The following is a 26,198-nucleotide window of genomic DNA, read 5'->3' on the forward strand; positions in this document are numbered from 1 at the left end:
GGGCGCCGCCCAGTCCCAGCCCTGCATCCGGCAATGGCCCGAGGCTGGCGCTCCGTCCGCAGCTCTCCGCGCAGGCTGGTACCCGGCTCTGCCCGTCTAACAGCGCCAGGCCAGGCGTGGGCTCGGGGGGGAGGCGGGGCAGGCTGGGGAATGGGGCAGCCCCCTGCGGACGTGTCCTTCCTGAGCCCTGCCCCCACCATCCTCTTGAGTCTTGTTGTGCGAGCCCCCCCCCCCCCCGCCACCCAGCCCTTCCCTCCTTGAGCTTCTTTTCTCCCTGCAGCCCCTGTTCCTGGGGCGGGGGCACATCCCGGGGGCCCACAGCTCGGTCCCACTTGCCGTCCGTAGCTCTGTTCCCCGCCAGCGTCTCCCGTCTCCCTGCCCATCGAACCGCCGACTGCACCCTGAACAGCTGATCCCCGTGATCAGGCACCGGGGGGAGCGGGGCCAAGTGCCTTTGCCTCGTTAACAGTGGGGGCCCTGATGGGAAAGGGCTGGAGGACCCGCCCCCCCGCTCCAAAACCCGGAGTTTAGCTGCCCCGTCACCGTGTCGGCCATGCCGGTTCCAGTGCCCGTCTGCGGCGTGCCGCTCTGCTGACAAACGTGGTGCAGTTTGTCTCACTGAACGTCCGTCGGTCTCAGGCTCCTACGTGGCTTCGGGCCAGCTGCTTGAAGCAACGTAGCTGCCCGAAGGCACAGATGGCACCTAATGGGATTTTCCCACGCGCCTAACTCCCATTGATTGCCCTAGGAATTAGGCACCTGTCTGTCTCCCATCTTGCGGTGCCTGCCTGCCTTTGACAGCCTGGCCCTGGGGTGCTCTGGGACGTTTTATCCCCTCCCCTGGCTCCAGAAGTGAGGAGATTCCTTGGGGCGGGCCATGGGCTGTGTAATTGGTTCTACTCAGGGGGATGAGAAGAGGAGCTGGTCTTAAACGATACAGTGAGCATCAGTCACTGCCCATTGCCTTTGGGGCAACACAGAAACACGCCAGTGAGCTCAGTCGTCATTTATTGTGACTTGGTGCGATACAAGAGTGAAGCAGAGACCCCGCCGGGCGCCCAGGGCTGCATGTCTGCTGCAGAGCAGAGCTCTCATTTCGCCCAGCCAGGGCCCGAAAGGCCTGGTCGTGCAGCCAAAACCCTCACCATGCCCCTACAAGTCACGGCAAGCGGGATGGCAAGATCCAGGCAGCTCTGGGCGATACTTGACAGCAGTTCACATAGGGACCCAGGAGCACTGTGCTGTCCGTGGTCTAAGCAGCACAAATAGACCCAAAGACTGATCGATCCAACCGGTAAGGAGGCGGAGATGCTATAGACGTGTATGCATGGAAGATGGGGTGTGTGTAGACAGAGAGGTTCATAGAGGGGATACCTAGAGAGGTGGCTACGCTAGAGTCGATCTAGTAGGTGACTAGATACAATAGCAAGACAGAGCTCACACGTATTAGTCATTACACCCCTGACACCAAAGAGCCACGAGCAACCAAGCAGGAACTTCACCCAAGAGCACAGCACCCACCAGCCCCGTGTGCTAGACACATCTCTGCCAGGACTGGTTCACCTGCTCACATGCACCCAGGAACCCTACAAAGGCTGGAAGGAAAATGTGGGGATGAGGTTTTGGAAGGGACCCAGGAAAGATCGGTAGGTGGAAGCCCATGCATTCCACTGGGGAAAGTGGGCACCGCTGCAGGTTCCACGCTCTGTCCGCCGGAGAAAGCGGGCAGCGCTGCAGGTTCCACGCTCTGTCCACCAGAGAAAGCGCGCACCGCTGCAGGTTCCACGCTCTGTCCGCCGGAGAAAGCGGGCACCGCTGCAGGTTCCACGCTCTGTCCGCCGGAGAAAGCGGGCACCGCTGCAGGTTCCACGCTCTGTCCACCGGAGAAAGCGGGCACCGCTGCAGGTTCCACGCTCTGTCCACCGGAGAAAGCGGGCACCGCTGCAGGTTCCACGCTCTGTCCGCCGGAGAAAGCGGGCAGCGCTGCAGGTTCCACGCTCTGTCCACCGGAGAAAGCGGGCACCGCTGCAGGTTCCACGCTCTGTCGGCCGGAGAAAGTGGGCACTGCTGCAGGTTCCACGCTCTGTCCACCGGAGAAAGCGGGCACCGCTGCAGGTTCCACGCTCTGTCCGCCGGAGAAAGCGCGCACCGCTGCAGGTTCCACGCTCTGTCCACCGGAGAAAGCGGGCACCGCTGCAGGTTCCACGCTCTGTCCGCCGGAGAAAGCGGGCACCGCTGCAGGTTCCACGCTCTGTCCACCGGAGAAAGCGGGCACCGCTGCAGGTTCCACGCTCTGTCCACCGGAGAAAGCGGGCACCGCTGCAGGTTCCACGCTCTGTCCGCCGGAGAAAGCGCGCACCGCTGCAGGTTCCACGCTCTGTCCGCCGGAGAAAGCGAGCACCGCTGCAGGTTCCACGCTCTGTCCGCCGGAGAAAGCGCGCACCGCTGCAGGTTCCACGCTCTGTCCGCCGGAGAAAGCGGGCAGCGCTGCAGGTTCCACGCTCTGTCCACCAGAGAAAGCACGCACCGCTGCAGGTTCCACGCTCTGTCCACCGGAGAAAGCGCGCACCGCTGCAGGTTCCACGCTCTGTCCACCGGAGAAAGCGGGCACCGCTGCAGGTTCCACGCTCTGTCCGCCGGAGAAAGCGGGCAGCGCTGCAGGTTCCACGCTCTGTCCGCCGGAGAAAGCGCGCACCGCTGCAGGTTCCACGCTCTGTCCACCGGAGAAAGCGCGCACCGCTGCAGGTTCCACGCTCTGTCCGCCGGAGAAAGCGCGCACCGCTGCAGGTTCCACGCTCTGTCCACCGGAGAAAGCGGGCAGCGCTGCAGGTTCCACGCTCTGTCCGCCGGAGAAAGCGCGCACCGCTGCAGGTTCCACGCTCTGTCCGCCAGAGAAAGCGGGCAGCGCTGCAGGTTCCACGCTCTGTCCGCCGGAGAAAGCGCTCACCGCTGCAGGTTCCACGCTCTGTCCACCGGAGAAAGCGGGCACCGCTGCAGGTTCCACGCTCTGTCCGCCGGAGAAAGCGGGCAGCGCTGCAGGTTCCACGCTCTGTCCACCGGAGAAAGCGGGCACCGCTGCAGGTTCCACGCTCTGTCCACCGGAGAAAGCGCGCACCGCTGCAGGTTCCATGCTCTGTCCGCTGGAGAAAGCGGGCAGCGCTGCAGGTTCCACGCTCTGTCCACCGGAGAAAGCGGGCACCGCTGCAGGTTCCACGCTCTGTCCGCCGGAGAAAGCGCGCACCGCTGCAGGTTCCACGCTCTGTCCGCTGGAGAAAGCGGGCAGCGCTGCAGGTTCCACGCTCTGTCCACCGGAGAAAGCGGGCAGCGCTGCAGGTTCCACACTCTGTCCACCGGAGAAAGCGGGCACCGCTGCAGGTTCCACGCTCTGTCCACCGGAGAAAGCGGGCACCGCTGCAGGTTCCACGCTCTGTCCGCCGGAGAAAGCGCTCACCGCTGCAGGTTCCACGCTCTGTCCACCGGAGAAAGCGCGCACCGCTGCAGGTTCCACACTCTGTCCACCGGAGAAAGCGGGCAGCGCTGCAGGTTCCACGCTATGGCCATTCCTGGTGCGGTGGTGCGAGGTAAAGCTGCTTCTCCACGGTCTGCTCCAGCAGGTAGACATAGAGTGGGCTGCAGGGCAGGCAGGCTTTGGCGTCCTCTGCACCTGTCTCATCCGGCTCCTCCTCGGAGCTTGCAGACTCAGGGTGGCTCTGGCTCCACTCGCCTTCTTGGGGCGCCTCTCCCAGCCACGGCTGAAGCTCGCTGGCCTGAGGGCTGCTCCTCTTGCTTGCGTGTTCCTGAGGCTCCTTTGGACAAGGAAGGCTCCTGTCGGCTTGTGGAGGCTCAGTGTCCAGCGGGAGGCAGCTCCTGTCGCCTCCTGGTGGCCGCTGAGGACGGCTCCCTTCCCGTTGTCCTTCCAGGTCACATGGCTGGTGCTGGCTCCCCGTCGCTGCTCGCGGCTCAGACTCTGGTGTCTCCCTGAGGATCCCATCTTCCTCCCTGTGTTCTGGTTCACGGAGCTGAGGCTGGCTGTCCTCCCTACGCTCAGAGTCTGTGGCCGCCTGGCGGCTGCCCTCACCTCCCGCTAGGGAGCCGTCCCAAGGCTGAAGTGGGATGCCCACCTCTCCAGTGGGCGAAGGCTTGGGCATGGCAGGGCATCTCGTGTAGTCCCCTGGGGCGTCAGCATCACGCTGGGTCCCCACATCCTCCCGCGCTTCAGGCTCCCTCCACAGAGGCAAATGCCCCTTCTCCTGCTCTGGCTCATGACTCCCTGGCTGCTGCTGGCTCACCTCTTCCACCCCAGCTTCAGGCTCAGGTGGCTGATGGCAGCGCCTCTGTTCCTCTCGAGGTTCAGGCTCACGTGGCTGACGGTGGCTGCTCTCTTCCTCTCTGGGTTCAGGCTTATTTGGCTGCTGGTGACTTCTCTCTCCCTCCTTAGGTTCCAGCTCATGTGGCTGATGGAAGCTCTGCTCGTCCTTTCTAGGTTCAGGGTCAAGTGGCTGATGGTGGCTCTGCTCGTCCTTTCTAGGTTCAGGGTCAAGTGGCTGATGGTGGCTCTGCTCGTCCTTTCTAGGTTCAGGGTCAAGTGGCTGATGGTGGCTCTGCTCGTCCTTTCTAGGTTCAGGGTCAAGTGGCTGATGGTGGCTCTGCTCGTCCTTTCTAGGTTCAGGGTCAAGTGGCTGATGGTGGCTCTGCTCGTCCTTTCTAGGTTCAGGGTCAAGTGGCTGATGGTGGCTCTGCTCGTCCTTTCTAGGTTCAGGGTCAAGTGGCTGATGGTGGCTCTGCTCGTCCTTTCTAGGTTCAGGGTCAAGTGGCTGATGGTGGCTCTGCTCGTCCTTTCTAGGTTCAGGGTCAAGTGGCTGATGGTGGCTCTGCTCGTCCTTTCTAGGTTCAGGGTCAAGTGGCTGATGGTGGCTCTGCTCGTCCTTTCTAGGTTCAGGGTCAAGTGGCTGATGGTGGCTCTGCTCGTCCTTTCTAGGTTCAGGGTCAACTGGCTGATGGTGGCTCTGCTCTTCTCCTCTGGGTTCCGTCTCAAGAGGCTGTTGGTAGCTCCGCTCTTCCTCTCTGAGTTCAGGCTCATGTGGCTTATGGAGGCTCCTCTCTTTCTCGGTTGTTTCTGGCTCACGTGGCTGATGGAGGCTCTTCTCTTCCCCTCTGGGTTCCGGCTCACGTGGCTGATGGAGGCTCTGCTCATCCTCTCTATGTTCAAAGTCACGTGGCCGGTGGCGCCTCTCTTCCCCTCTGAGTTCAGGCTCATGTGGCCGATGGAGGCTCTGCTCTTCCTCCCTAGGTTCAGGGTCAAGAGGCTGTCGGTAGCTCCGCTCTTCTCTGAGTTCAGGCTCGTGTGGCTTATGGAGGCTCCTCTCTTTCTCGGTTGTTTCTGGCTCATGTGGCTGACGGTGGCTCCTCTCTTCCCCTCTGGGTTCAGGTTCCCGTGGCTGATGGAGGCTCTGCTCTTCCTCTCTAGGTTCAGGCTCATGTGGCTGACAGTGGCTCCTCTGTTCTCCTTTGGGTTCCGGCTCACGTGGCTGATGGAGGCTCTGCTCATCCTCTCTCGGTTCAAACTCATGTGGCTGGTGGCTCCTCTCTTCCCCTCTGAGTTCAGGCTCATGTGTCCGATGGAGGCTCCGCTCTTCCTCCCTAGGTTCAGGGTCAAGAGGCTGTCGGTAGCTCCGCTCTTCTTCTCTAGGTTCAAGCTCACGTGGCTGGTGGTGCCTCTCTTCCTCTCTGGGTTCAAGCTCTTGTGGCTGACGGTGGCGCCTCTCTTCCCCTCTGGGTTCAGGCTCAAGTGGCTGTCGGTAGCTCTGCTCTTCTTCTCTGAGTTCAGGCTCGTGTGGTTTATGGAGGCTCCTCTCTTTCTCTATTGTTTCTGGCTCATGTGGCTGATGGCGGGTTTTCTCTTCTCCTTTGGGTTCAGGTTCCCGTGGCTGATGGAGACTCCTCTTTTCCCCTCTAGGTTCAGGCTCATGTGGCTGACGGTGGCTCCTTTCTTCCCCTTTGGGTTCCAGCTCATGTGGCTGATGGAGGCTCTGCTCAGCCTCTCTAGGTTCAAACTCACTTGGCTGGTGGCGCCTCTCTTCCTCTCTGGATTCAGGCTCACGTGGCAGATGGAGGCTCCTCTTGTCCTTTCTGGGATGTGTCTGACGGCAGCTCCTCTCACCCTCTCTAGGTTCAGGGTCACAAGGCTGACGGTGGCTCTTGTCATCTTCTCTGGGTTCAGGCTGCCATGGCTGCCGTGGGCTACTACCATCCTCTCTGGATTCCGGCTCACGTGGCAGATGGAGGCTCCTCTTGTCCTCTCTGGGACGTGGCTGATGGCAGCTCCTCTCTCCCTCTCTAGGTTCAGGGTCACAAGGCTGACGGTGGCTCTTGTCATCCTCTCTGGGTTCAGGCTCACGTGGCTGACGGCAACTCCACTTATCCACTCTCAGTTCAGGTTCCCATGACTGATAGTGACTTCTCTCATCCCTTCGCAGCTTAGGCTGCCCTGGTTGATTGTGTCGTTTGTCATTCCTTCTGTACTCAGTCTCACATCTTTCATGAGAATATCTGTCATCCCCTTGGTGTTCTGGGGAATTTGGTTGATGGTGGCGCCTCTTTGCCCCTTGTGATTTAGGTGCATGTCTTTCCGAATGACTCATTTTGTCTTCTCGTGTTCCAGATTCCCGTCGCTGGGGACAGTGTTCGTCACGGTTTCTACGTTGCAATATGTGTCTGTCATAGAGGCGTGTCTCATCCTCTCGTGGTTGAGTTTCATGGGACTGATGGGAAGTTCCGTCGTTCTCTCTCAGTTCAGCAGCGTCTGTTTCGTAGTGGTGTCTCTCAGCCCCTCGTAGTTCAGGCTCACGTGGCTGATGACGGCTTTCTTCCCTCCTAGCTTCTCGATCACACCTTTCATAACCATGCCTCTCATCCCTTCGCTGCTCAGGTCTACTTGGCTGATAGTGGGTCTTCGCACCACCTCGTGGTTTCTGTTCTCTGGGCCAGTAGTGACTCTTACCACCCTCGATTGGTTCTTGCTCAGAGCGTCTCCTCTCATAACCTTGTGGCTCAGGCTCACGTGGCTGATGGGAGCTTCTGTCATCACCTCGCCATTCAGGATCATGCGGATGCTGCTGCCTCCTGTCTACCTCCCGTCTCTCGTGGTCACGTATCCCATAGTGGCGCCACTCATCCTTTTGTATCTCAGGCTGTCGTGGCTGAGGGTGGTGTCTCTCTTCCTCTCTTGCTTCAGGCTCACATGCTCCAGCCCAGCTCCTCTCAGCCCCTTGTGGTTCAGATTCACGTGGCTGATGGTGCCTTCTGTCATTCTCTCTCTCTTCAGATACACGTATTTCATGGCAGCGTCTCTCATCCCCTTGTGGCTTAGGCTCACGTGGCTGATGGCGGTATCTCTCTTCCTCCATTGGTTCAGGCTCATGTGGTTCATAGCACCAGCTTTCAGCCCCTCGTGGCTCCGGTTCATGTGGATGCTCAGATGGCTTAGGTTCATACTCAAATGGCTCACAGCAGCTTCTCTCATCCCCTCGTGGCTCAGACTCACGTGGCTGATGGCGGCGTGTCTCTGCCTCCCTTGGTTCAGGCTCACATGGTTCATAGCTCCAGCTTTCATCCCCTCGCAGCTCCGGTTCACCTCGTTGATGGTGGCTTCTGGAATTTTCTCTAGGTTTAGGCTCATGTATTTTGTGACGACCCCCCTGGTCCCTGCGTGGCTCCGTCTCATGTGGCTGCCAGTGGCTTTTTTCCGTCTCTCTGGCTTCAGGCTCAGGCATTTCGTAGCCTCCCTTCTCACATGGCTGCTCGCAACTCCCCTTGGCTCTTCCTGCTTTGGGCGCTGGGCCCTGCTTCCCACTCATTTCCTTCTCTGCTCTTGGGGGGAGACGTTGTTTTGGCTGCAGGTACCAGTAACAAACCTTTGCCACTCTGAACACCAGCAGCAGGAATTCATTGAAATCGACAGCCCCGTCCTCGTCATGATCCAGGAGTTGCAGAACTGCCTCTATGGTCGGAGGATCATAGGGGGTCTGCAGGAAAACCCACACCAGGGGAATTGGTATTTATCTTGCTGGCCCGTCCCAGCTACACATGCAAAGGCAGATGGGCCACAGTCTCCCTACATCCACCTCCCCACCCTGTTCCCTCTGACCTTTTCCGTCCTTGTGTGGAATAAATTGTTTGTGCACCGAGGCATGTATGGATGTGCACCACTAGGAGAAACAAGCTGTTCTGCTAATCAGCTGGGTGGGACTGGAGTCTCTCCTGAGTGGCCGCACAAAGGCCCAGTGTAACGGCTCCCCACAGCTTCTTCCCTTCTCACCAGCTCCCGCATGCCAGCCCTCTGCACTCCATCCCGTCAGTCATCCCTGGCTGCCAGCCCACCGACTGGCAGGTTCCCTCCCCTTCGAGAGACACCAGCTCCTCCCCTGGAGTTTATTGTCGGTCACCCGTCCCTGGAGGAGAATCCCACCTCAACCCCACTTCTTCCCTCCACTTCTCTCCCTGGGACATCAAGGTCCCCTCCCCCGCTTCTTTCAGCTTCATGGTCAGTGTTCGTCCAGCCCCGGATGACCCTCCACAGCCGACGTAGGAATCCAGAGGATGTGGATTCATCCGTCCCTTTCAGGCCGAATCTCTCACGCTGCACAAGCTATAGGCTGCATCTAGACTGGCATGATTTTGTGCAAAAGCGGCCACTTTTGGGCAAGATGTTGCCGCCTGTCTACACTGGCCATGAGTATTTGCACAAGAGCACTGACTTTGTAATGTGCAAAATCAGTGGTTCTTGCGCAAATACTCCGACACTCCCACTCAGGGATAAGCCCTCTTGTGCAAATATTCTACACTGGCACGGATGCTTTTGCGCAAAAGCAAATCTTTTGCGCAAAGGCACATGCCAGTATAGACGCTCTCTTGTGCAAATACTTGTAATGGAAAAACTTTTCTGTTAAAAGTATTTGCACAAAATCATGCCAGTCTAGACGCAGCCATGGTGTTTGAGAGAGGAACGGATAACTTGGCTGGTGTTACTGCACATGAGAGCAGAATGGATAACCCGGTGTTACTGGGTGTGAGAGGGGAACGGATAACCCGGTCGGTGTTACTGGGTGTGAGAGCGGAACGGATAACCCGGTCGGTGTTACTGGGTGTGAGAGCGGAACGGATAACCCGGTCGGTGTTACTGGGTGTGAGAGCGGAACGGATAACCCGGGCGGTGTTACTGGGTGTGAGAGTGGAACGGATAACCCGGTCGGTGTTACTGGGTGTGAGAGTGGAACGGATAACCCGGTCGGTGTTACTGGGTGTGAGAGGGGAACGGATAACCCGGTCGGTGTTACTGGGTGTGAGAGTGGAACGGATAACCCGGTTGGTGTTACTGGGTGTGAGAGCGGAACGAATAACCCGGGCGGTGTTACTGGGTGTGAGAGAAGAACGGATAACCCGGTCGGTGTTACTGGGTGTGAGAGGGGAACGGATAACCCGGGCGGTGTTACTGGGTGTGAGAGAAGAACGGATAATCCTGTCGGTGTTACTGGGTGTGAGAGTGGAACGGATAACCCGGGCGGTGTTACTGGGTGTGAGAGGGGAACGGATAATCCGGTCGGTGTTAGTGGGTGTGAGAGGGGAACGGATAACCCGGTCGGTGTTACTGGGTGTGAGAGAAGAACGGATAACCCGGTCGGTGTTACGGGGTGTGAGAGCGGAACGAATAACCCGGTCGGTGTTACTGGGTGTGAGAGCGGAACGAATAACCCGGTCGGTGTTACTGGGTGTGAGAGCGGAACGGATAACCCGGTCGGTGTTACTGGGTGTGAGAGCGGAACGAATAACCCGGTCGGTGTTACTGGGTGTGAGAGCGGAACGGATAACCTGGTCGGTGTTACGGGGTGTGAGAGCGGAACGGATAACCCGGTCAGTGTTACTGGGTGTGAGAGCGGAACGGATAACCCGGTCAGTGTTACTGGGTGTGAGAGAAGAACGGATAACCCGGTCAGTGTTACTGGGTGTGAGAGAAGAACGGATAACCCGGTCGGTGTTAGTGGGTGTGAGAGCGGAACGGATAACCCGGTCAGTGTTACTGGGTGTGAGAGCGGAACGGATAACCCGGTCAGTGTTACTGGGTGTGAGAGAAGAATGGATAACCCGGTCAGTGTTAGTGGGTGTGAGAGTGGAACGGATAACCCGGTCGGTGTTACTGGGTGTGAGAGCGGAACGGATAACCCGGTCGGTGTTAGTGAGTGTGAGAGCGGAATGGATAACCCGGTCGGTGTTAGTGGGTGTGAGAGGGGAACGGATAACCCGGTCGGTGTTACTGGGTGTGAGAGCGGAACGGATAACCCGGTCGGTGTTAGTGAGTGTGAGAGCGGAACGGATGACCCAGTCGGTGTTAGTGGGTGTGAGAGGGGAACGGATAACCCGGTCGGTGTTACTGGGTGTGAGAGCGGAACGGATAACCCGGTCGGTGTTAGTGAGTGTGAGAGCGGAACGGATAACCCGGTCGGTGTTACTGGGTGTGAGAGCGGAACGGATAACCCGGTCGGTGTTACTGGGTGTGAGAGCGGAACGGATAACCCGGTCGGTGTTAGTGAGTGTGAGAGCGGAACGGATAACCCGGTCGGTGTTAGTGGGTGTGAGAGCGGAACGGATAACCCGGTCGGTGTTACTGGGTGTGAGAGGGGAACGGATAACCCGGTCAGTGTTACTGGGTGTGAGAGCGGAACGGATAACCCGGGCGGTGTTACTGGGTGTGAGAGTGGAACGGATAACCCGGTCGGTGTTACTGGGTGTGAGAGTGGAACGGATAACCCGGTCGGTGTTACTGGGTGTGAGAGGGGAACGGATAACCCGGTCGGTGTTACTGGGTGTGAGAGTGGAACGGATAACCCGGTCGGTGTTACTGGGTGTGAGAGCGGAACGGATAACCCGGTCGGTGTTAGTGGGTGTGAGAGGGGAACGGATAACCCGGTCGGTGTTACTGGGTGTGAGAGCGGAACGAATAACCCGGTCGGTGTTACTGGGTGTGAGAGCGGAACGGATAACCCGGTCAGTGTTAGTGGGTGTGAGAGCGGAACGGATAACCCGGTCGGTGTTAGTGGGTGTGAGAGGGGAACGGATAACCCGGTCGGTGTTACTGGGTGTGAGAGCGGAACGGATAACCCGGTCGGTGTTAGTGGGTGTGAGAGGGGAACGGATAACCCGGTCGGTGTTACTGGGTGTGAGAGCGGAACGGATAACCCGGTCGGTGTTAGTGAGTGTGAGAGCGGAACGGATAACCCGGTCGGTGTTAGTGGGTGTGAGAGCGGAACGGATAACCCGGTCGGTGTTACTGGGTGTGAGAGCGGAACGGATAACCCGGTCGGTGTTAGTGAGTGTGAGAGCGGAACGGATAACCCGGTCGGTGTTACTGGGTGTGAGAGCGGAACGGATAACCCGGTCGGTGTTAGTGGGTGTGAGAGTGGAACGGATAACCCGGTCGGTGTTAGTGAGTGTGAGAGCGGAACGGATAACCCGGTCGGTGTTAGTGGGTGTGAGAGCGGAACGGATAACCCGGTCGGTGTTACTGGGTGTGAGAGGGGAACGGATAACCCGGTCAGTGTTACTGGGTGTGAGAGCGGAACGGATAACCCGGGCGGTGTTACTGGGTGTGAGAGGGGAACGGATAATCCGGTCGGTGTTAGTGGGTGTGAGAGGGGAACGGATAATCCGGTCGGTGTTAGTGGGTGTGAGAGGGGAACGGATAACCCGGTCGGTGTTACTGGGTGTGAGAGCGGAACGGATAACCCGGTCGGTGTTACTGGGTGTGAGAGGGGAACGGATAATCCGGTCGGTGTTAGTGGGTGTGAGAGGGGAACGGATAATCCGGTCGGTGTTAGTGGGTGTGAGAGGGGAATGGATAACCCGGTCGGTGTTACTGGGTGTGAGAGCGGAACGGATAATCCTGTCGGTGTTAGTGGGTGTGAGAGGGGAACGGATAACCCGGTCGGTGTTACTGGGTGTGAGAGCGGAACGGATAATCCTGTCGGTGTTAGTGGGTGTGAGAGGGGAACGGATAACCCGGTCGGTGTTACTGGGTGTGAGAGCGGAACGGATAACCCGGTCGGTGTTACTGGGTGTGAGAGGGGAACGGATAATCCTGTCGGTGTTACTGGGTGTGAGAGGGGAACGGATAACCCGGTCGGTGTTACTGGGTGTGAGAGCGGAACGGATAATCCTGTCGGTGTTAGTGGGTGTGAGAGGGGAACGGATAACCCGGTCAGTGTTACTGGGTGTGAGAGCGGAACGGATAATCCTGTCGGTGTTACTGGGTGTGAGAGGGGAACGGATAACCCGGTCAGTGTTACTGGGTGTGAGAGCGGAACGGATAATCCGGTCGGTGTTAGTGGGTGTGAGAGGGGAACGGATAATCCGGTCGGTGTTAGTGGGTGTGAGAGGGGAACGGATAACCCGGTCGGTGTTACGGGGTGTGAGAGGGGAACGGATAACCCGGTCATTGTTAGTGGGTGTGAGAGCGGAACGGATAACCCGGTCGGTGTTAGTGGGTGTGAGAGGGGAACGGATAACCCGGTCGGTGTTACTGGGTGTGAGAGGGGAACGGATAACCCGGTCGGTGTTAGTGGGTGTGAGAGCGGAACGGATAACCCGGTCGGTGTTACTGGGTGTGAGAGGGGAACGGATAACCCGGTCGGTGTTACTGGGTGTGAGAGTGGAACGGATAACCCGGTCGGTGTTAGTGGGTGTGAGAGGGGAACGGATAACCCGGTCGGTGTTACTGGGTGTGAGAGGGGAACGGATAATCCTGTCGGTGTTAGTGGGTGTGAGAGGGGAACGGATAACCCGGTCGGTGTTACTGGGTGTGAGAGCGGAACGGATAATCCGGTCGGTGTTACTGGGTGTGAGAGGGGAACGGATAACCCGGTCATTGTTAGTGGGTGTGAGAGCGGAACGGATAACCCGGTCGGTGTTACTGGGTGTGAGAGTGGAAGGGATAACCCGGTCGGTGTTACTGGGTGTGAGAGCGGAACGGATAATCCTGTCGGTGTTAGTGGGTGTGAGAGGGGAACGGATAACCCGGTCGGTGTTACTGGGTGTGAGAGCGGAACGGATAATCCGGTCGGTGTTACTGGGTGTGAGAGGGGAACGGATAACCCGGTCATTGTTAGTGGGTGTGAGAGCGGAACGGATAACCCGGTCGGTGTTACTGGGTGTGAGAGCGGAACGGATAACCCGGTCGGTGTTACTGGGTGTGAGAGGGGAACGGATAACCCGGTCGGTGTTACGGGGTGTGAGAGCGAAACGGATAACCCGGTCGGTGTTACTGGGTGTGAGAGCGGAACGGATAATCCTGTCGGTGTTAGTGGGTGTGAGAGGGGAACGGATAACCCGGTCGGTGTTACTGGGTGTGAGAGCGGAACGGATAATCCTGTCGGTGTTAGTGGGTGTGAGAGGGGAACGGATAACCCGGTCGGTGTTAGTGGGTGTGAGAGGGGAACGGATAACCCGGTCAGTGTTACTGGGTGTGAGAGCGGAACGGATAATCCTGTCGGTGTTACTGGGTGTGAGAGGGGAACGGATAACCCGGTCAGTGTTACTGGGTGTGAGAGCGGAACGGATAATCCGGTCGGTGTTAGTGGGTGTGAGAGGGGAACGGATAATCCGGTCGGTGTTAGTGGGTGTGAGAGGGGAACGGATAACCCGGTCGGTGTTACGGGGTGTGAGAGGGGAACGGATAACCCGGTCATTGTTAGTGGGTGTGAGAGCGGAACGGATAACCCGGTCGGTGTTAGTGGGTGTGAGAGGGGAACGGATAACCCGGTCTGTGTTACTGGGTGTGAGAGCGGAACGGATAACCCGGTCGGTGTTACTGGGTGTGAGAGGGGAACGGATAACCCGGTCTGTGTTACTGGGTGTGAGAGCGGAACGGATAACCCGGTCGGTGTTAGTGGGTGTGAGAGCGGAACGGATAACCCGGTCGGTGTTACTGGGTGTGAGAGGGGAACGGATAACCCGGTCGGTGTTACTGGGTGTGAGAGTGGAACGGATAACCCGGTCGGTGTTAGTGGGTGTGAGAGGGGAACGGATAACCCGGTCGGTGTTACTGGGTGTGAGAGGGGAACGGATAATCCTGTCGGTGTTAGTGGGTGTGAGAGGGGAACGGATAACCCGGTCGGTGTTACTGGGTGTGAGAGCGGAACGGATAATCCGGTCGGTGTTACTGGGTGTGAGAGGGGAACGGATAACCCGGTCATTGTTAGTGGGTGTGAGAGCGGAACGGATAACCCGGTCGGTGTTACTGGGTGTGAGAGTGGAAGGGATAACCCGGTCGGTGTTACTGGGTGTGAGAGCGGAACGGATAATCCTGTCGGTGTTAGTGGGTGTGAGAGGGGAACGGATAACCCGGTCGGTGTTACTGGGTGTGAGAGCGGAACGGATAATCCGGTCGGTGTTACTGGGTGTGAGAGGGGAACGGATAACCCGGTCATTGTTAGTGGGTGTGAGAGCGGAACGGATAACCCGGTCGGTGTTACTGGGTGTGAGAGCGGAACGGATAACCCGGTCGGTGTTAGTGGGTGTGAGAGGGGAACGGATAACCCGGTCGGTGTTACGGGGTGTGAGAGCGAAACGGATAACCCGGTCGGTGTTACTGGGTGTGAGAGCGGAACGGATAACCCGGTCGGTGTTACTGGGTGTGAGAGTGGAACGGATAACCCGGTCGGTGTTAGTGGGTGTGAGAGGGGAACGGATAACCCGGTCGGTGTTAGTGGGTGTGAGAGGGGAACGGATAACCCGGTCGGTGTTACTGGGTGTGAGAGCGGAACGGATAACCCGGTCGGTGTTACTGGGTGTGAGAGCGGAACGGATAACCCGGTCGGTGTTAGTGGGTGTGAGAGCGGAACGGATAACCCGGTCGGTGTTACTGGGTGTGAGAGCGGAACGGATAACCCGGTCGGTGTTACTGGGTGTGAGAGCGAAACGGATAACCCGGTCGGTGTTACTGGGTGTGAGAGCGGAACGGATAATCCTGTCGGTGTTACTGGGTGTGAGAGCGGAACGGATAACCCGGTCGGTGTTACGGGGTGTGAGAGCGGAACGGATAACCCGGTCGGTGTTACGGGGTGTGAGAGCGAAACGGATAACCCGGTCGGTGTTACTGGGTGTGAGAGGGGAACGGATAACCCGGTCGGTGTTACTGGGTGTGAGAGGGGAACGGATAACCCGGTCGGTGTTACTGGGTGTGAGAGCGGAACGGATAACCCGGTCGGTGTTACTGGGTGTGAGAGGGGAACGGATAACCCGGTCGGTGTTACGGGGTGTGAGAGCGAAACGGATAACCCGGTCGGTGTTACTGGGTGTGAGAGGGGAACGGATAACCCGGTCATTGTTAGTGGGTGTGAGAGCGGAACGGATAACCCGGTCGGTGTTACTGGGTTTGAGAGTGGAAGGGATAACCCGGTCGGTGTTACTGGGTGTGAGAGTGGAAGGGATAACCCGGTCGGTGTTACTGGGTGTGAGAGCGGAACGGATAACCCGGTCGGTGTTAGTGGGTGTGAGAGGGGAACGGATAACCCGGTCGGTGTTACGGGGTGTGAGAGCGAAACGGATAACCCGGTCGGTGTTACTGGGTGTGAGAGCGGAACGGATAACCCGGTCGGTGTTACTGGGTGTGAGAGTGGAACGGATAACCCGGTCGGTGTTAGTGGGTGTGAGAGGGGAACGGATAACCCGGTCGGTGTTAGTGGGTGTGAGAGGGGAACGGATAACCCGGTCGGTGTTACTGGGTGTGAGAGCGGAACGGATAACCCGGTCGGTGTTACTGGGTGTGAGAGCGGAACGGATAACCCGGTCGGTGTTAGTGGGTGTGAGAGCGGAACGGATAACCCGGTCGGTGTTACTGGGTGTGAGAGCGGAACGGATAACCCGGTCGGTGTTACGGGGTGTGAGAGCGAAACGGATAACCCGGTCGGTGTTACTGGGTGTGAGAGCGGAACGGATAACCCGGTCGGTGTTACGGGGTGTGAGAGGGGAACGGATAACCCGGTCGGTGTTACTGGGTGTGAGAGCGGAACGGATAACCCGGTCGGTGTTACGGGGTGTGAGAGCGAAACGGATAACCCGGTCGGTGTTACTGGGTGTGAGAGCGGAACGGATAACCCGGTCGGTGTTACGGGGTGTGAGAGGGGAACGGATAACCCGGTCGGTGTTACGGGGTGTGAGAGCGGAACGGATAACCCGGTCGGTGTTACGGGGTGTGAGAGCGAAACGGATAACCCGGTCGGTGTTACTGGGTGTGAGAGGGGAACGGATAACCCGGTCGGTGTTACTGGGTGTGAGAGCGGAACGGATAACCCGGTCGGTGTTACTGGGTGTGAGAGCGGAACGGATAACCCGGTCGGTGTTACTGGGTGTGAGAGCGGAACGGATAACCCGGTCGGTGTTACGGGGTGTGAGAGGGGAACGGATAACCCGGTCGGTGTTACTGGGTGTGAGAGGGGAACGGATAACCCGGTCGGTGTTACGGGGTGTGAGAGGGGAACGGATAACCCGGTCGGTGTTACTGGGTGTGAGAGGGGAACGGATAACCCGGTCGGTGTTACTGGGTGTGAGAGCGGAACGGATAACCCGGTCGGTGTTACGGGGTGTGAGAGGGGAACGGATAACCCGGTCGGTGTTACTGGGTGTGAGAGCGGAACGGATAACCCGGTCGGTGTTACGGGGTGTGAGAGCGGAACGGATAACCCGGTCGGTGTTACGGGGTGTGAGAGCGAAACGGATAACCCGGTCGGTGTTACTGGGTGTGAGAGGGGAACGGATAACCCGGTCGGTGTTACGGGGTGTGAGAGCGAAACGGATAACCCGGTCGGTGTTACTGGGTGTGAGAGGGGAACGGATAACCCGGTCGGTGTTACTGGGTGTGAGAGGGGAACGGATAACCCGGTCGGTGTTACTGGGTGTGAGAGCGGAACGGATAACCCGGTCGGTGTTACTGGGTGTGAGAGGGGAACGGATAACCCGGTCGGTGTTACGGGGTGTGAGAGCGAAACGGATAACCCGGTCGGTGTTACTGGGTGTGAGAGTGGAACGGATAACCCGGTCGGTGTTACTGGGTGTGAGAGGGGAACGGATAACCCGGTCGGTGTTACTGGGTGTGAGAGGGGAACGGATAACCCGGTCGGTGTTACTGGGTGTGAGAGCGGAACGGATAACCCGGTCGGTGTTACGGGGTGTGAGAGCGAAACGGATAACCCGGTCGGTGTTACTGGGTGTGAGAGCGAAACGGATAACCCGGTCGGTGTTACTGGGTGTGAGAGGGGAACGGATAACCCGGTCGGTGTTACGGGGTGTGAGAGCGAAACGGATAACCCGGTCGGTGTTACTGGGTGTGAGAGGGGAACGGATAACCCGGTCGGTGTTACTGGGTGTGAGAGGGGAACGGATAACCCGGTCGGTGTTACTGGGTGTGAGAGCGGAACGGATAACCCGGTCGGTGTTACTGGGTGTGAGAGGGGAACGGATAACCCGGTCGGTGTTACGGGGTGTGAGAGCGAAACGGATAACCCGGTCGGTGTTACTGGGTGTGAGAGGGGAACGGATAACCCGGTCATTGTTAGTGGGTGTGAGAGCGGAACGGATAACCCGGTCGGTGTTACTGGGTGTGAGAGGGGAACGGATAACCCGGTCGGTGTTACTGGGTGTGAGAGAAGAATGGATAACCCGGTCGGTGTTACGGGGTGTGAGAGGGGAATGGATAACCCGGTCATTGTTAGTGGGTGTGAGAGCGGAACGGATAACCCGGTCGGTGTTAGTGGGTGTGAGAGGGGAACGGATAACCCGGTCGGTGTTACTGGGTGTGAGAGCGAAACGGATAACCCGGTCGGTGTTACTGGGTGTGAGAGCGGAACGGATAACCCGGTCGGTGTTAGTGGGTGTGAGAGCGAAACGGATAACCCGGTCGGTGTTACTGGGTGTGAGAGCGGAACGGATAACCCGGTCGGTGTTAGTGGGTGTGAGAGGGGAACGGATAACCCGGGCGGTGTTACTGGGTGTGAGAGGGGAACGGATAACCCGGTCGGTGTTACTGGGTGTGAGAGCGGAACGGATAACCCGGTCATTGTTAGTGGGTGTGAGAGGGGAACGGATAACCCGGTCGGTGTTAGTGGGTGTGAGAGGGGAACGGATAACCCGGTCGGTGTTACTGGGTGTGAGAGCGAAACGGATAACCCGGTCGGTGTTACTGGGTGTGAGAGCGGAACGGATAACCCGGTCGGTGTTACTGGGTGTGAGAGGGGAACGGATAACCCGGTCGGTGTTACTGGGTGTGAGAGCGGAACGGATAACCCGGTCGGTGTTACTGGGTGTGAGAGGGGAACGGATAACCCGGTCGGTGTTAGTGGGTGTGAGAGCGAAACGGATAACCCGGTCGGTGTTACTGGGTGTGAGAGGGGAACGGATAACCCGGTCGGTGTTACTGGGTGTGAGAGCGGAACGGATAACCCGGTCGGTGTTAGTGGGTGTGAGAGCGAAACGGATAACCCGGTCGGTGTTACTGGGTGTGAGAGCGGAACGGATAACCCGGTCGGTGTTAGTGGGTGTGAGAGCGAAACGGATAACCCGGTCGGTGTTACTGGGTGTGAGAGGGGAACGGATAACCCGGTCGGTGTTAGTGGGTGTGAGAGGGGAACGGATAACCCGGTCATTGTTAGTGGGTGTGAGAGCGGAACGGATAACCCGGTCGGTGTTAGTGGGTGTGAGAGGGGAACGGATAACCCGGTCGGTGTTACTGGGTGTGAGAGGGGAACGGATAACCCGGTCGGTGTTAGTGGGTGTGAGAGAAGAACGGATAACCCGGTCGGTGTTAGTGGGTGTGAGAGGGGAACGGATAACCCGGTCAGTGTTACTGGGTGTGAGAGAAGAACGGATAACCCGGTCGGTGTTACTGGGTGTGAGAGCGGAACGGATAACCCGGTCGGTGTTACTGGGTGTGAGAGGGGAACGGATAACCCGGTCGGTGTTACTGGGTGTGAGAGCGGAACGGATAACCCGGTCGGTGTTACTGGGTGTGAGAGAGGAACGGATAACCCGGTCGGTGTTAGTGGGTGTGAGAGGGGAACGGATAACCCGGTCGGTGTTACTGGGTGTGAGAGCGGAACGGATAACCCGGTCGGTGTTACTGGGTGTGAGAGGGGAACGGATAACCCGGTCGGTGTTAGTGGGTGTGAGAGCGGAACGGATAACCCGGTCGGTGTTAGTGGGTGTGAGAGGGGAACGGATAACCCGGTCGGTGTTACTGGGTGTGAGAGGGGAACGGATAACCCGGTCGGTGTTACTGGGTGTGAGAGCGGAACGGATAACCCGGTCGGTGTTACTGGGTGTGAGAGGGGAACGGATAACCCGGTCGGTGTTACGGGGTGTGAGAGCGAAACGGATAACCCGGTCGGTGTTACTGGGTGTGAGAGTGGAACGGATAACCCGGTCGGTGTTACTGGGTGTGAGAGGGGAACGGATAACCCGGTCGGTGTTACTGGGTGTGAGAGGGGAACGGATAACCCGGTCGGTGTTACTGGGTGTGAGAGCGGAACGGATAACCCGGTCGGTGTTACGGGGTGTGAGAGCGAAACGGATAACCCGGTCGGTGTTACTGGGTGTGAGAGCGAAACGGATAACCCGGTCGGTGTTACTGGGTGTGAGAGGGGAACGGATAACCCGGTCGGTGTTACGGGGTGTGAGAGCGAAACGGATAACCCGGTCGGTGTTACTGGGTGTGAGAGGGGAACGGATAACCCGGTCGGTGTTACTGGGTGTGAGAGGGGAACGGATAACCCGGTCGGTGTTACTGGGTGTGAGAGCGGAACGGATAACCCGGTCGGTGTTACTGGGTGTGAGAGGGGAACGGATAACCCGGTCGGTGTTACGGGGTGTGAGAGCGAAACGGATAACCCGGTCGGTGTTACTGGGTGTGAGAGGGGAACGGATAACCCGGTCATTGTTAGTGGGTGTGAGAGCGGAACGGATAACCCGGTCGGTGTTACTGGGTGTGAGAGGGGAACGGATAACCCGGTCGGTGTTACTGGGTGTGAGAGAAGAATGGATAACCCGGTCGGTGTTACGGGGTGTGAGAGGGGAATGGATAACCCGGTCATTGTTAGTGGGTGTGAGAGCGGAACGGATAACCCGGTCGGTGTTAGTGGGTGTGAGAGGGGAACGGATAACCCGGTCGGTGTTACTGGGTGTGAGAGCGAAACGGATAACCCGGTCGGTGTTACTGGGTGTGAGAGCGGAACGGATAACCCGGTCGGTGTTAGTGTGTGTGAGAGCGAAACGGATAACCCGGTCGGTGTTACTGGGTGTGAGAGCGGAACGGATAACCCGGTCGGTGTTAGTGGGTGTGAGAGGGGAACGGATAACCCGGGCGGTGTTACTGGGTGTGAGAGGGGAACGGATAACCCGGGCGGTGTTACTGGGTGTGAGAGCGGAACGGATAACCCGGTCATTGTTAGTGGGTGTGAGAGGGGAACGGATAACCCGGTCGGTGTTAGTGGGTGTGAGAGGGGAACGGATAACCCGGTCGGTGTTACTGGGTGTGAGAGCGAAACGGATAACCCGGTCGGTGTTACTGGGTGTGAGAGCGGAACGGATAACCCGGTCGGTGTTACTGGGTGTGAGAGGGGAACGGATAACCCGGTCGGTGTTACTGGGTGTGAGAGCGGAACGGATAACCCGGTCGGTGTTACTGGGTGTGAGAGGGGAACGGATAACCCGGTCGGTGTTAGTGGGTGTGAGAGCGAAACGGATAACCCGGTCGGTGTTACTGGGTGTGAGAGGGGAACGGATAACCCGGTCGGTGTTACTGGGTGTGAGAGCGGAACGGATAACCCGGTCGGTGTTAGTGGGTGTGAGAGCGAAACGGATAACCCGGTCGGTGTTACTGGGTGTGAGAGCGGAACGGATAACCCGGTCGGTGTTAGTGGGTGTGAGAGCGAAACGGATAACCCGGTCGGTGTTACTGGGTGTGAGAGGGGAACGGATAACCCGGTCGGTGTTAGTGGGTGTGAGAGGGGAACGGATAACCCGGTCATTGTTAGTGGGTGTGAGAGCGGAACGGATAACCCGGTCGGTGTTAGTGGGTGTGAGAGGGGAACGGATAACCCGGTCGGTGTTACTGGGTGTGAGAGGGGAACGGATAACCCGGTCGGTGTTAGTGGGTGTGAGAGGGGAACGGATAACCTGGTCAGTGTTAGTGGGTGTGAGAGGGGAACGGATAACCCGGTCGGTGTTACTGGGTGTGAGAGGGGAACGGATAACCCGGTCGGTGTTACTGGGTGTGAGAGCGGAACGGATAACCCGGTCGGTGTTAGTGGGTGTGAGAGGGGAACGGATAACCCGGTCGGTGTTAGTGGGTGTGAGAGGGGAACGGATAACCCGGTCGGTGTTAGTGGGTGTGAGAGAGGAACGGATAACCCGGTCGGTGTTACTGGGTGTGAGAGAGGAACGGATAACCCGGTCGGTGTTAGTGGGTGTGAGAGGGGAACGGATAACCCGGTCGGTGTTACTGGGTGTGAGAGCGGAACGGATAACCCGGTCGGTGTTACTGGGTGTGAGAGGGGAACGGATAACCCGGTCGGTGTTACTGGGTGTGAGAGCGGAACGGATAACCCGGTCGGTGTTAGTGGGTGTGAGAGCGGAACGGATAACCCGGTCGGTGTTACGGGGTGTGAGAGGGGAACGGATAACCCGGTCGGTGTTAGTGGGTGTGAGAGCGGAACGGATAACCCGGTCGGTGTTAGTGGGTGTGAGAGGGGAACGGATAACCCGGTCGGTGTTAGTGGGTGTGAGAGGGGAACGGATAACCCGGTCGGTGTTAGTGGGTGTGAGAGCGGAACGGATAACCCGGTCGGTGTTAGTGGGTGTGAGAGGGGAACGGATAACCCGGTCGGTGTTAGTGGGTGTGAGAGGGGAACGGATAACCCGGTCGGTGTTAGTGGGTGTGAGAGCAGAACGGATAACCCGGTCGGTGTTACTGGGTGTGAGAGGGGAACGGATAACCCGGTCGGTGTTAGTGGGTGTGAGAGGGGAACGGATAACCCGGTCGGTGTTAGTGGGTGTGAGAGGGGAACGGATAACCCGGTCAGTGTTACTGGGTGTGAGAGGGGAACGGATAACCCGGTCGGTGTTAGTGGGTGTGAGAGGGGAACGGATAACCCGGTCGGTGTTAGTGGGTGTGAGAGCGGAACGGATAACCCGGTCGGTGTTACTGGGTGTGAGAGCGGAACGGATAACCCGGTCGGTGTTACTGGGTGTGAGAGGGGAACGGATAACCCGGTCGGTGTTACTGGGTGTGAGAGGGGAACGGATAACCCGGTCGGTGTTAGTGGGTGTGAGAGGGGAACGGATAACCCGGTCGGTGTTACGGGGTGTGAGAGCGGAACGGATAACCCGGTCGGTGTTACTGGGTGTGAGAGCGGAACGGATAACCCGGTCGGTGTTAGTGGGTGTGAGAGGGGAACGGATAACCCGGTCGGTGTTAGTGGGTGTGAGAGGGGAACGGATAACCCGGTCGGTGTTAGTGGGTGTGAGAGGGGAACGGATAACCCGGTCAGTGTTACTGGGTGTGAGAGGGGAACGGATAACCCGGTCGGTGTTACTGGGTGTGAGAGCGGAACGGATAACCTGGTCGGTGGTTCTTTGTTCCTTACACAAGGGAATCCAGCTGCTTTGTGTAGGAGCAAAGCTGCTTGGTAAAATGTCAACGTTTGCAGGGTGAGGGGTGGGCAGTTTCCTTTTTAAGCCAAACTGCAACTTTTCAGACACTTGCCAGTGTTGCTGGATGCTTTCTTGGGTGGAATTTCTGCTCCGAACCTGACAGAGACCCACCCCTGCAATGACCTGTAAGCCCAAGGGCGGGCTCATTTGGGGACCGGCGAGACCCAGGTTCAAATCCCTGTTCTGCATCTGGTGGAATGTGAATTGGAACCTGGAGTCCCTACGGCTAGAGGCTGTTCTGGCACGTGGTGTCTCTGGCTAATTCGGTCACTATTTTTTCTCACAGGTCTTGGTTTTATGCCACAGAGGGATGGAAATGGGTAGAAACCTCAACACTTTTCAGGGAACTGAAATGTTGGGTTCCGCCCAACCCTTCACACAAGGATCGTAGGGTATGTCTACACTGCCTAGTTCGAACTAGGGTGGTAGTGTAGACATACCCTAAGTGTGACACAGATGGTGGAATGAAAAATATCATTCTCGAAACAGCTTGTGTGGGTGCAACTTGCACGGGCAACATTTGCACCTGCCAGACGGACTCTCGGTGCCCCTTGGAGCATGTTTCTCTTCTTGCCCTGCATTTATGGAGTTAGAGGCCCTCGTGCCTTGATTGGCACCTCAAATCGGTTGCATATTTCTACGTGCGCCTGCGGCAGCAAGCGCCCCCTTTGGAAGAGACGACGAGGGAATTTAACTGTGTGGCACAGCCACCAGCCTCCCCTCAGGACAAGGGCCGTCCCATGCGGGTTGCTGTGATCAGCAGCCCCCGACCCTGCCTCTGGACCCACGAGTGCTACGCTCAGCTCACGGCCAGGCCTCGAAGGCGCCCCGTCCGCAGGGCTCACCAGGGTGACGTCGGCAAACTCCCTCTGCAGGAACCGTTTCATCTCTCTGCAGCTGACGGTGGAGCAGCCCTCGTCCTTCTCCCCCTGCGTGCAGAAGATGCTGATGATGGTGGAAATGCTGTCCAGGAGCTGAGGCATCTTCCGGGGATCCGAGCAAGCCTGGAAGGGAAGAGCAGCCCTGAGCACAAGTTCTGTTTTCCCGGGGTGCCCCTCTGGGCAGACGGGGAGGATTCCCACACAGCAGTGGGGTTTGGATCGGGCCTGCCGTGCGCAGTTAAGGGGCACTGTTCTCCCGGCGTCACCGCGAGATACGACCACGCCCCCTGGCTTCAGGTGCCCATGCCAGGACCGCATGGGCACTGGGTAAGTGGCTGGCGTGGGGAGGCAAGCTTTAGCTCCGCCCCTTTGGTGCAAGCCCCACCCCTTCCATGCCCATTGACCCCTCCCCAGCACGGCTTCTGGCCCTGGCCAAGGCTAGCACATCCCCCCAGTGCCAGACAGCTCCCTGCCCCACCCGGCCCCCAGAGTGCTGGGCAACCCAGCTCCCCTCCCCCTCTCCCCGAGCAGCTGGGCAGCCCCATCCCCCTGCTGGCTCCCACTGCGCCTGCAACCCTGGTCCCTCCCCGCAGCTCCCAGAGTGCCCAGAAACCCAGCTCCCCCCCCGATCATCCAGGCAGCCCAGCACCCCCATTTGTGGGCACCTCAGTGCTAAGCAACCCCAGCCCCTGGAACAGGTGGGGGGCTCAGCCCCACTTGGCCCCTGGAGACATGGGGCAGCTGTGCGGTCCCTGCAGGAACCGGAGTAGCCGGGCAACCCCACTCCAAATGCCCTGGGATAGCTGGGCCGCTGTGAGGCTCCGCCCAAGCCTTGGGAGCAGCCAGCTGCCCCTCCCACGGCCCCATTTCACAGATGGGACAAGGAGGCCCAAGAAGGGAAAGGGCTTTCCCCAGAGCGAGTCAATAGCAGCACTGGGGCTAGAATGCAGGAGTCCTGACCCCGATCTCTGCTTCTGGGACGTGCGGTTTTGCCCACAGACGTTGCTCTATAACAGTGGTCCCCAACCATTTGGGGTTGCTGGGCGCCAGGGGGCGTGGCCATTCGTGGGTCTGGCCCACGAAAGCTCATCAGCTAATAAACCATCTTGTTAGTCTTTAAAGTGCTACATTGTCCTGCATTTTGCTTCAGCTACCCCAGACTAACACGGCTCCATTTCTATCACTATTCTGTATATTTTAGAGACTGTCTGATCAAGAACTCCTCCCAAACGGCAAGAGCTAGGACCACCCTCTTCTCACAACTTAAAGCATCACAAAAGTGTGAGCCAGGAGACCACAATGCACCTGGCATGGGATTGCTTCTCGTAAAACCGAAGAGAAAAGGGACAGAATCACCAAATCAAGCGCAGTCCTCAGAAGTGACTGTTGGAGGAAAAGGAAACACCACGAGCCAGAAAATCAGTGGGACCTGGAATAGGATTGCTCCTCAATGAACCTTACAGAAAAGAGGTAAAATGGAGCCATTTGGAGCTCTGCTCTGTTTGGGCAAAGCTAAATCAATGTTCAAGGTTTGCAAACTAGAAGAAAATGTTGTTGGAAATCAGATTGCCTATAGCCGGTTCTTGTTACAACAGAGCGAATGGTTAGCGTTTGGAGGGATGAAGGAAAAACGCGCTTGATGGAATAGCCATTTAAAACATTGGTTCACATTGTCCATTGATTTTTTTAGTAAAGTCTTTTTTAAAAGAAACACAAAATAAAAAGTAACTTATTAAAAGTCACATTAAAAAAAAAATTGAGTCAGAGCCCCAAGAAACACCAGGTACATCTGCTGGTTTTACAGATCTGAAGCCTGTTATCGGGCCCCCCCCCCAGTCTGCCCTTCTCCCACTTAAACACGCCCAGTTCTCTCCGCCTGGCCCCCCAGCTCATGGTTTGACACCCTCATGGGCTACGTCTATATTGGCGAGATTTTGTGCAAATACTTTTAACAAGAGTTTTTGCGTTAAAGTATTTGTGCAAGAGAGCGTCTACACTGGCATGTGCATTTGTGCAAGAGATGTGCTTCTGCGCAAAAGCATCCGTGCCAGTGTGGACGTTCTCTTGTGCAAGAAATTCATGTTGCCTGTCTACACTGGCCTCTTGTGCAAGAACAGTTGCGCAAAAGGGCTTATTCCTGAGCGGGAGCGTCATAGTTCTTGTGCAAGAAGCACTGATTTCGTACATTAGAACGTCAGAGTTCTTGTGCAAGAAGCACTGATTTCACACATTAGAACGTCAGTGTTCTTGTGCAAGAAGCACTGATTTCACACATTAGAACGTCAGAGTTCTTGTGCAAGAAGCACTGATTTCACACAGTAAAATGTCAGAGTTCTTGTGCAAGAAGCACTGATTTCACACATTAGAACGTCAGAGTTCTTGTGCAAGAAGCACTGATTTCGTACATTGGAACGTCAGAGTTCTTGTGCAAGAAGCACTGATTGCGTACATTAGAACGTCAGTGTTCTTGTGCAAGAAGCACTGATTTCACACATTAGAACGTCAGTGTTCTTGTGCAAGAAGCACTGATTTCACACATTAGAACGTCAGTGTTCTTGTGCAAGA

At 57.7% G+C, this 26,198-nt stretch overlaps 1 protein-coding gene across 1 annotated transcript; it reads right to left on the reverse strand.

Moving 5' to 3' along the window:
* Positions 1 to 3,548: 3,548 nt before the first annotated feature.
* Positions 3,549 to 23,735, reverse strand: LOC102459675 (uncharacterized). The gene is made up of 2 exons (XM_075908318.2): positions 23,598 to 23,735; positions 3,549 to 8,024 (listed from the first exon to the last, which is right to left on the reverse strand). Exons 1-2 carry the CDS (start codon positions 23,733 to 23,735, stop codon positions 3,552 to 3,554), a joined length of 4,611 nt encoding a protein of 1,536 aa, XP_075764433.2. The 3' UTR covers positions 3,549 to 3,551.
* Positions 23,736 to 26,198: the final 2,463 nt, after the last annotated feature.

The sequence above is a fragment of the Pelodiscus sinensis genome, chromosome 22 (assembly GCF_052426305.1).
Source record: "Pelodiscus sinensis isolate ZL-2025 chromosome 22, ASM5242630v1, whole genome shotgun sequence".
NCBI classification, from domain to species: domain Eukaryota; kingdom Metazoa; phylum Chordata; order Testudines; family Trionychidae; genus Pelodiscus; species Pelodiscus sinensis.

Excerpts from the sequence above, each read along its gene's own strand:
- LOC102459675 (XM_075908318.2), bottom strand. The coding sequence starts at position 23,735 with ATGCCTCAGCTCCTGGACAGCATTTCCACCATCATCAGCATCTTCTGC. Across the intron at positions 8,025-23,597 it reads AGTTTGCCGACGTCACCCTG|ACCCCCTATGATCCTCCGAC; the intron begins GTGAGCCCTGCG and ends GTTTTCCTGCAG.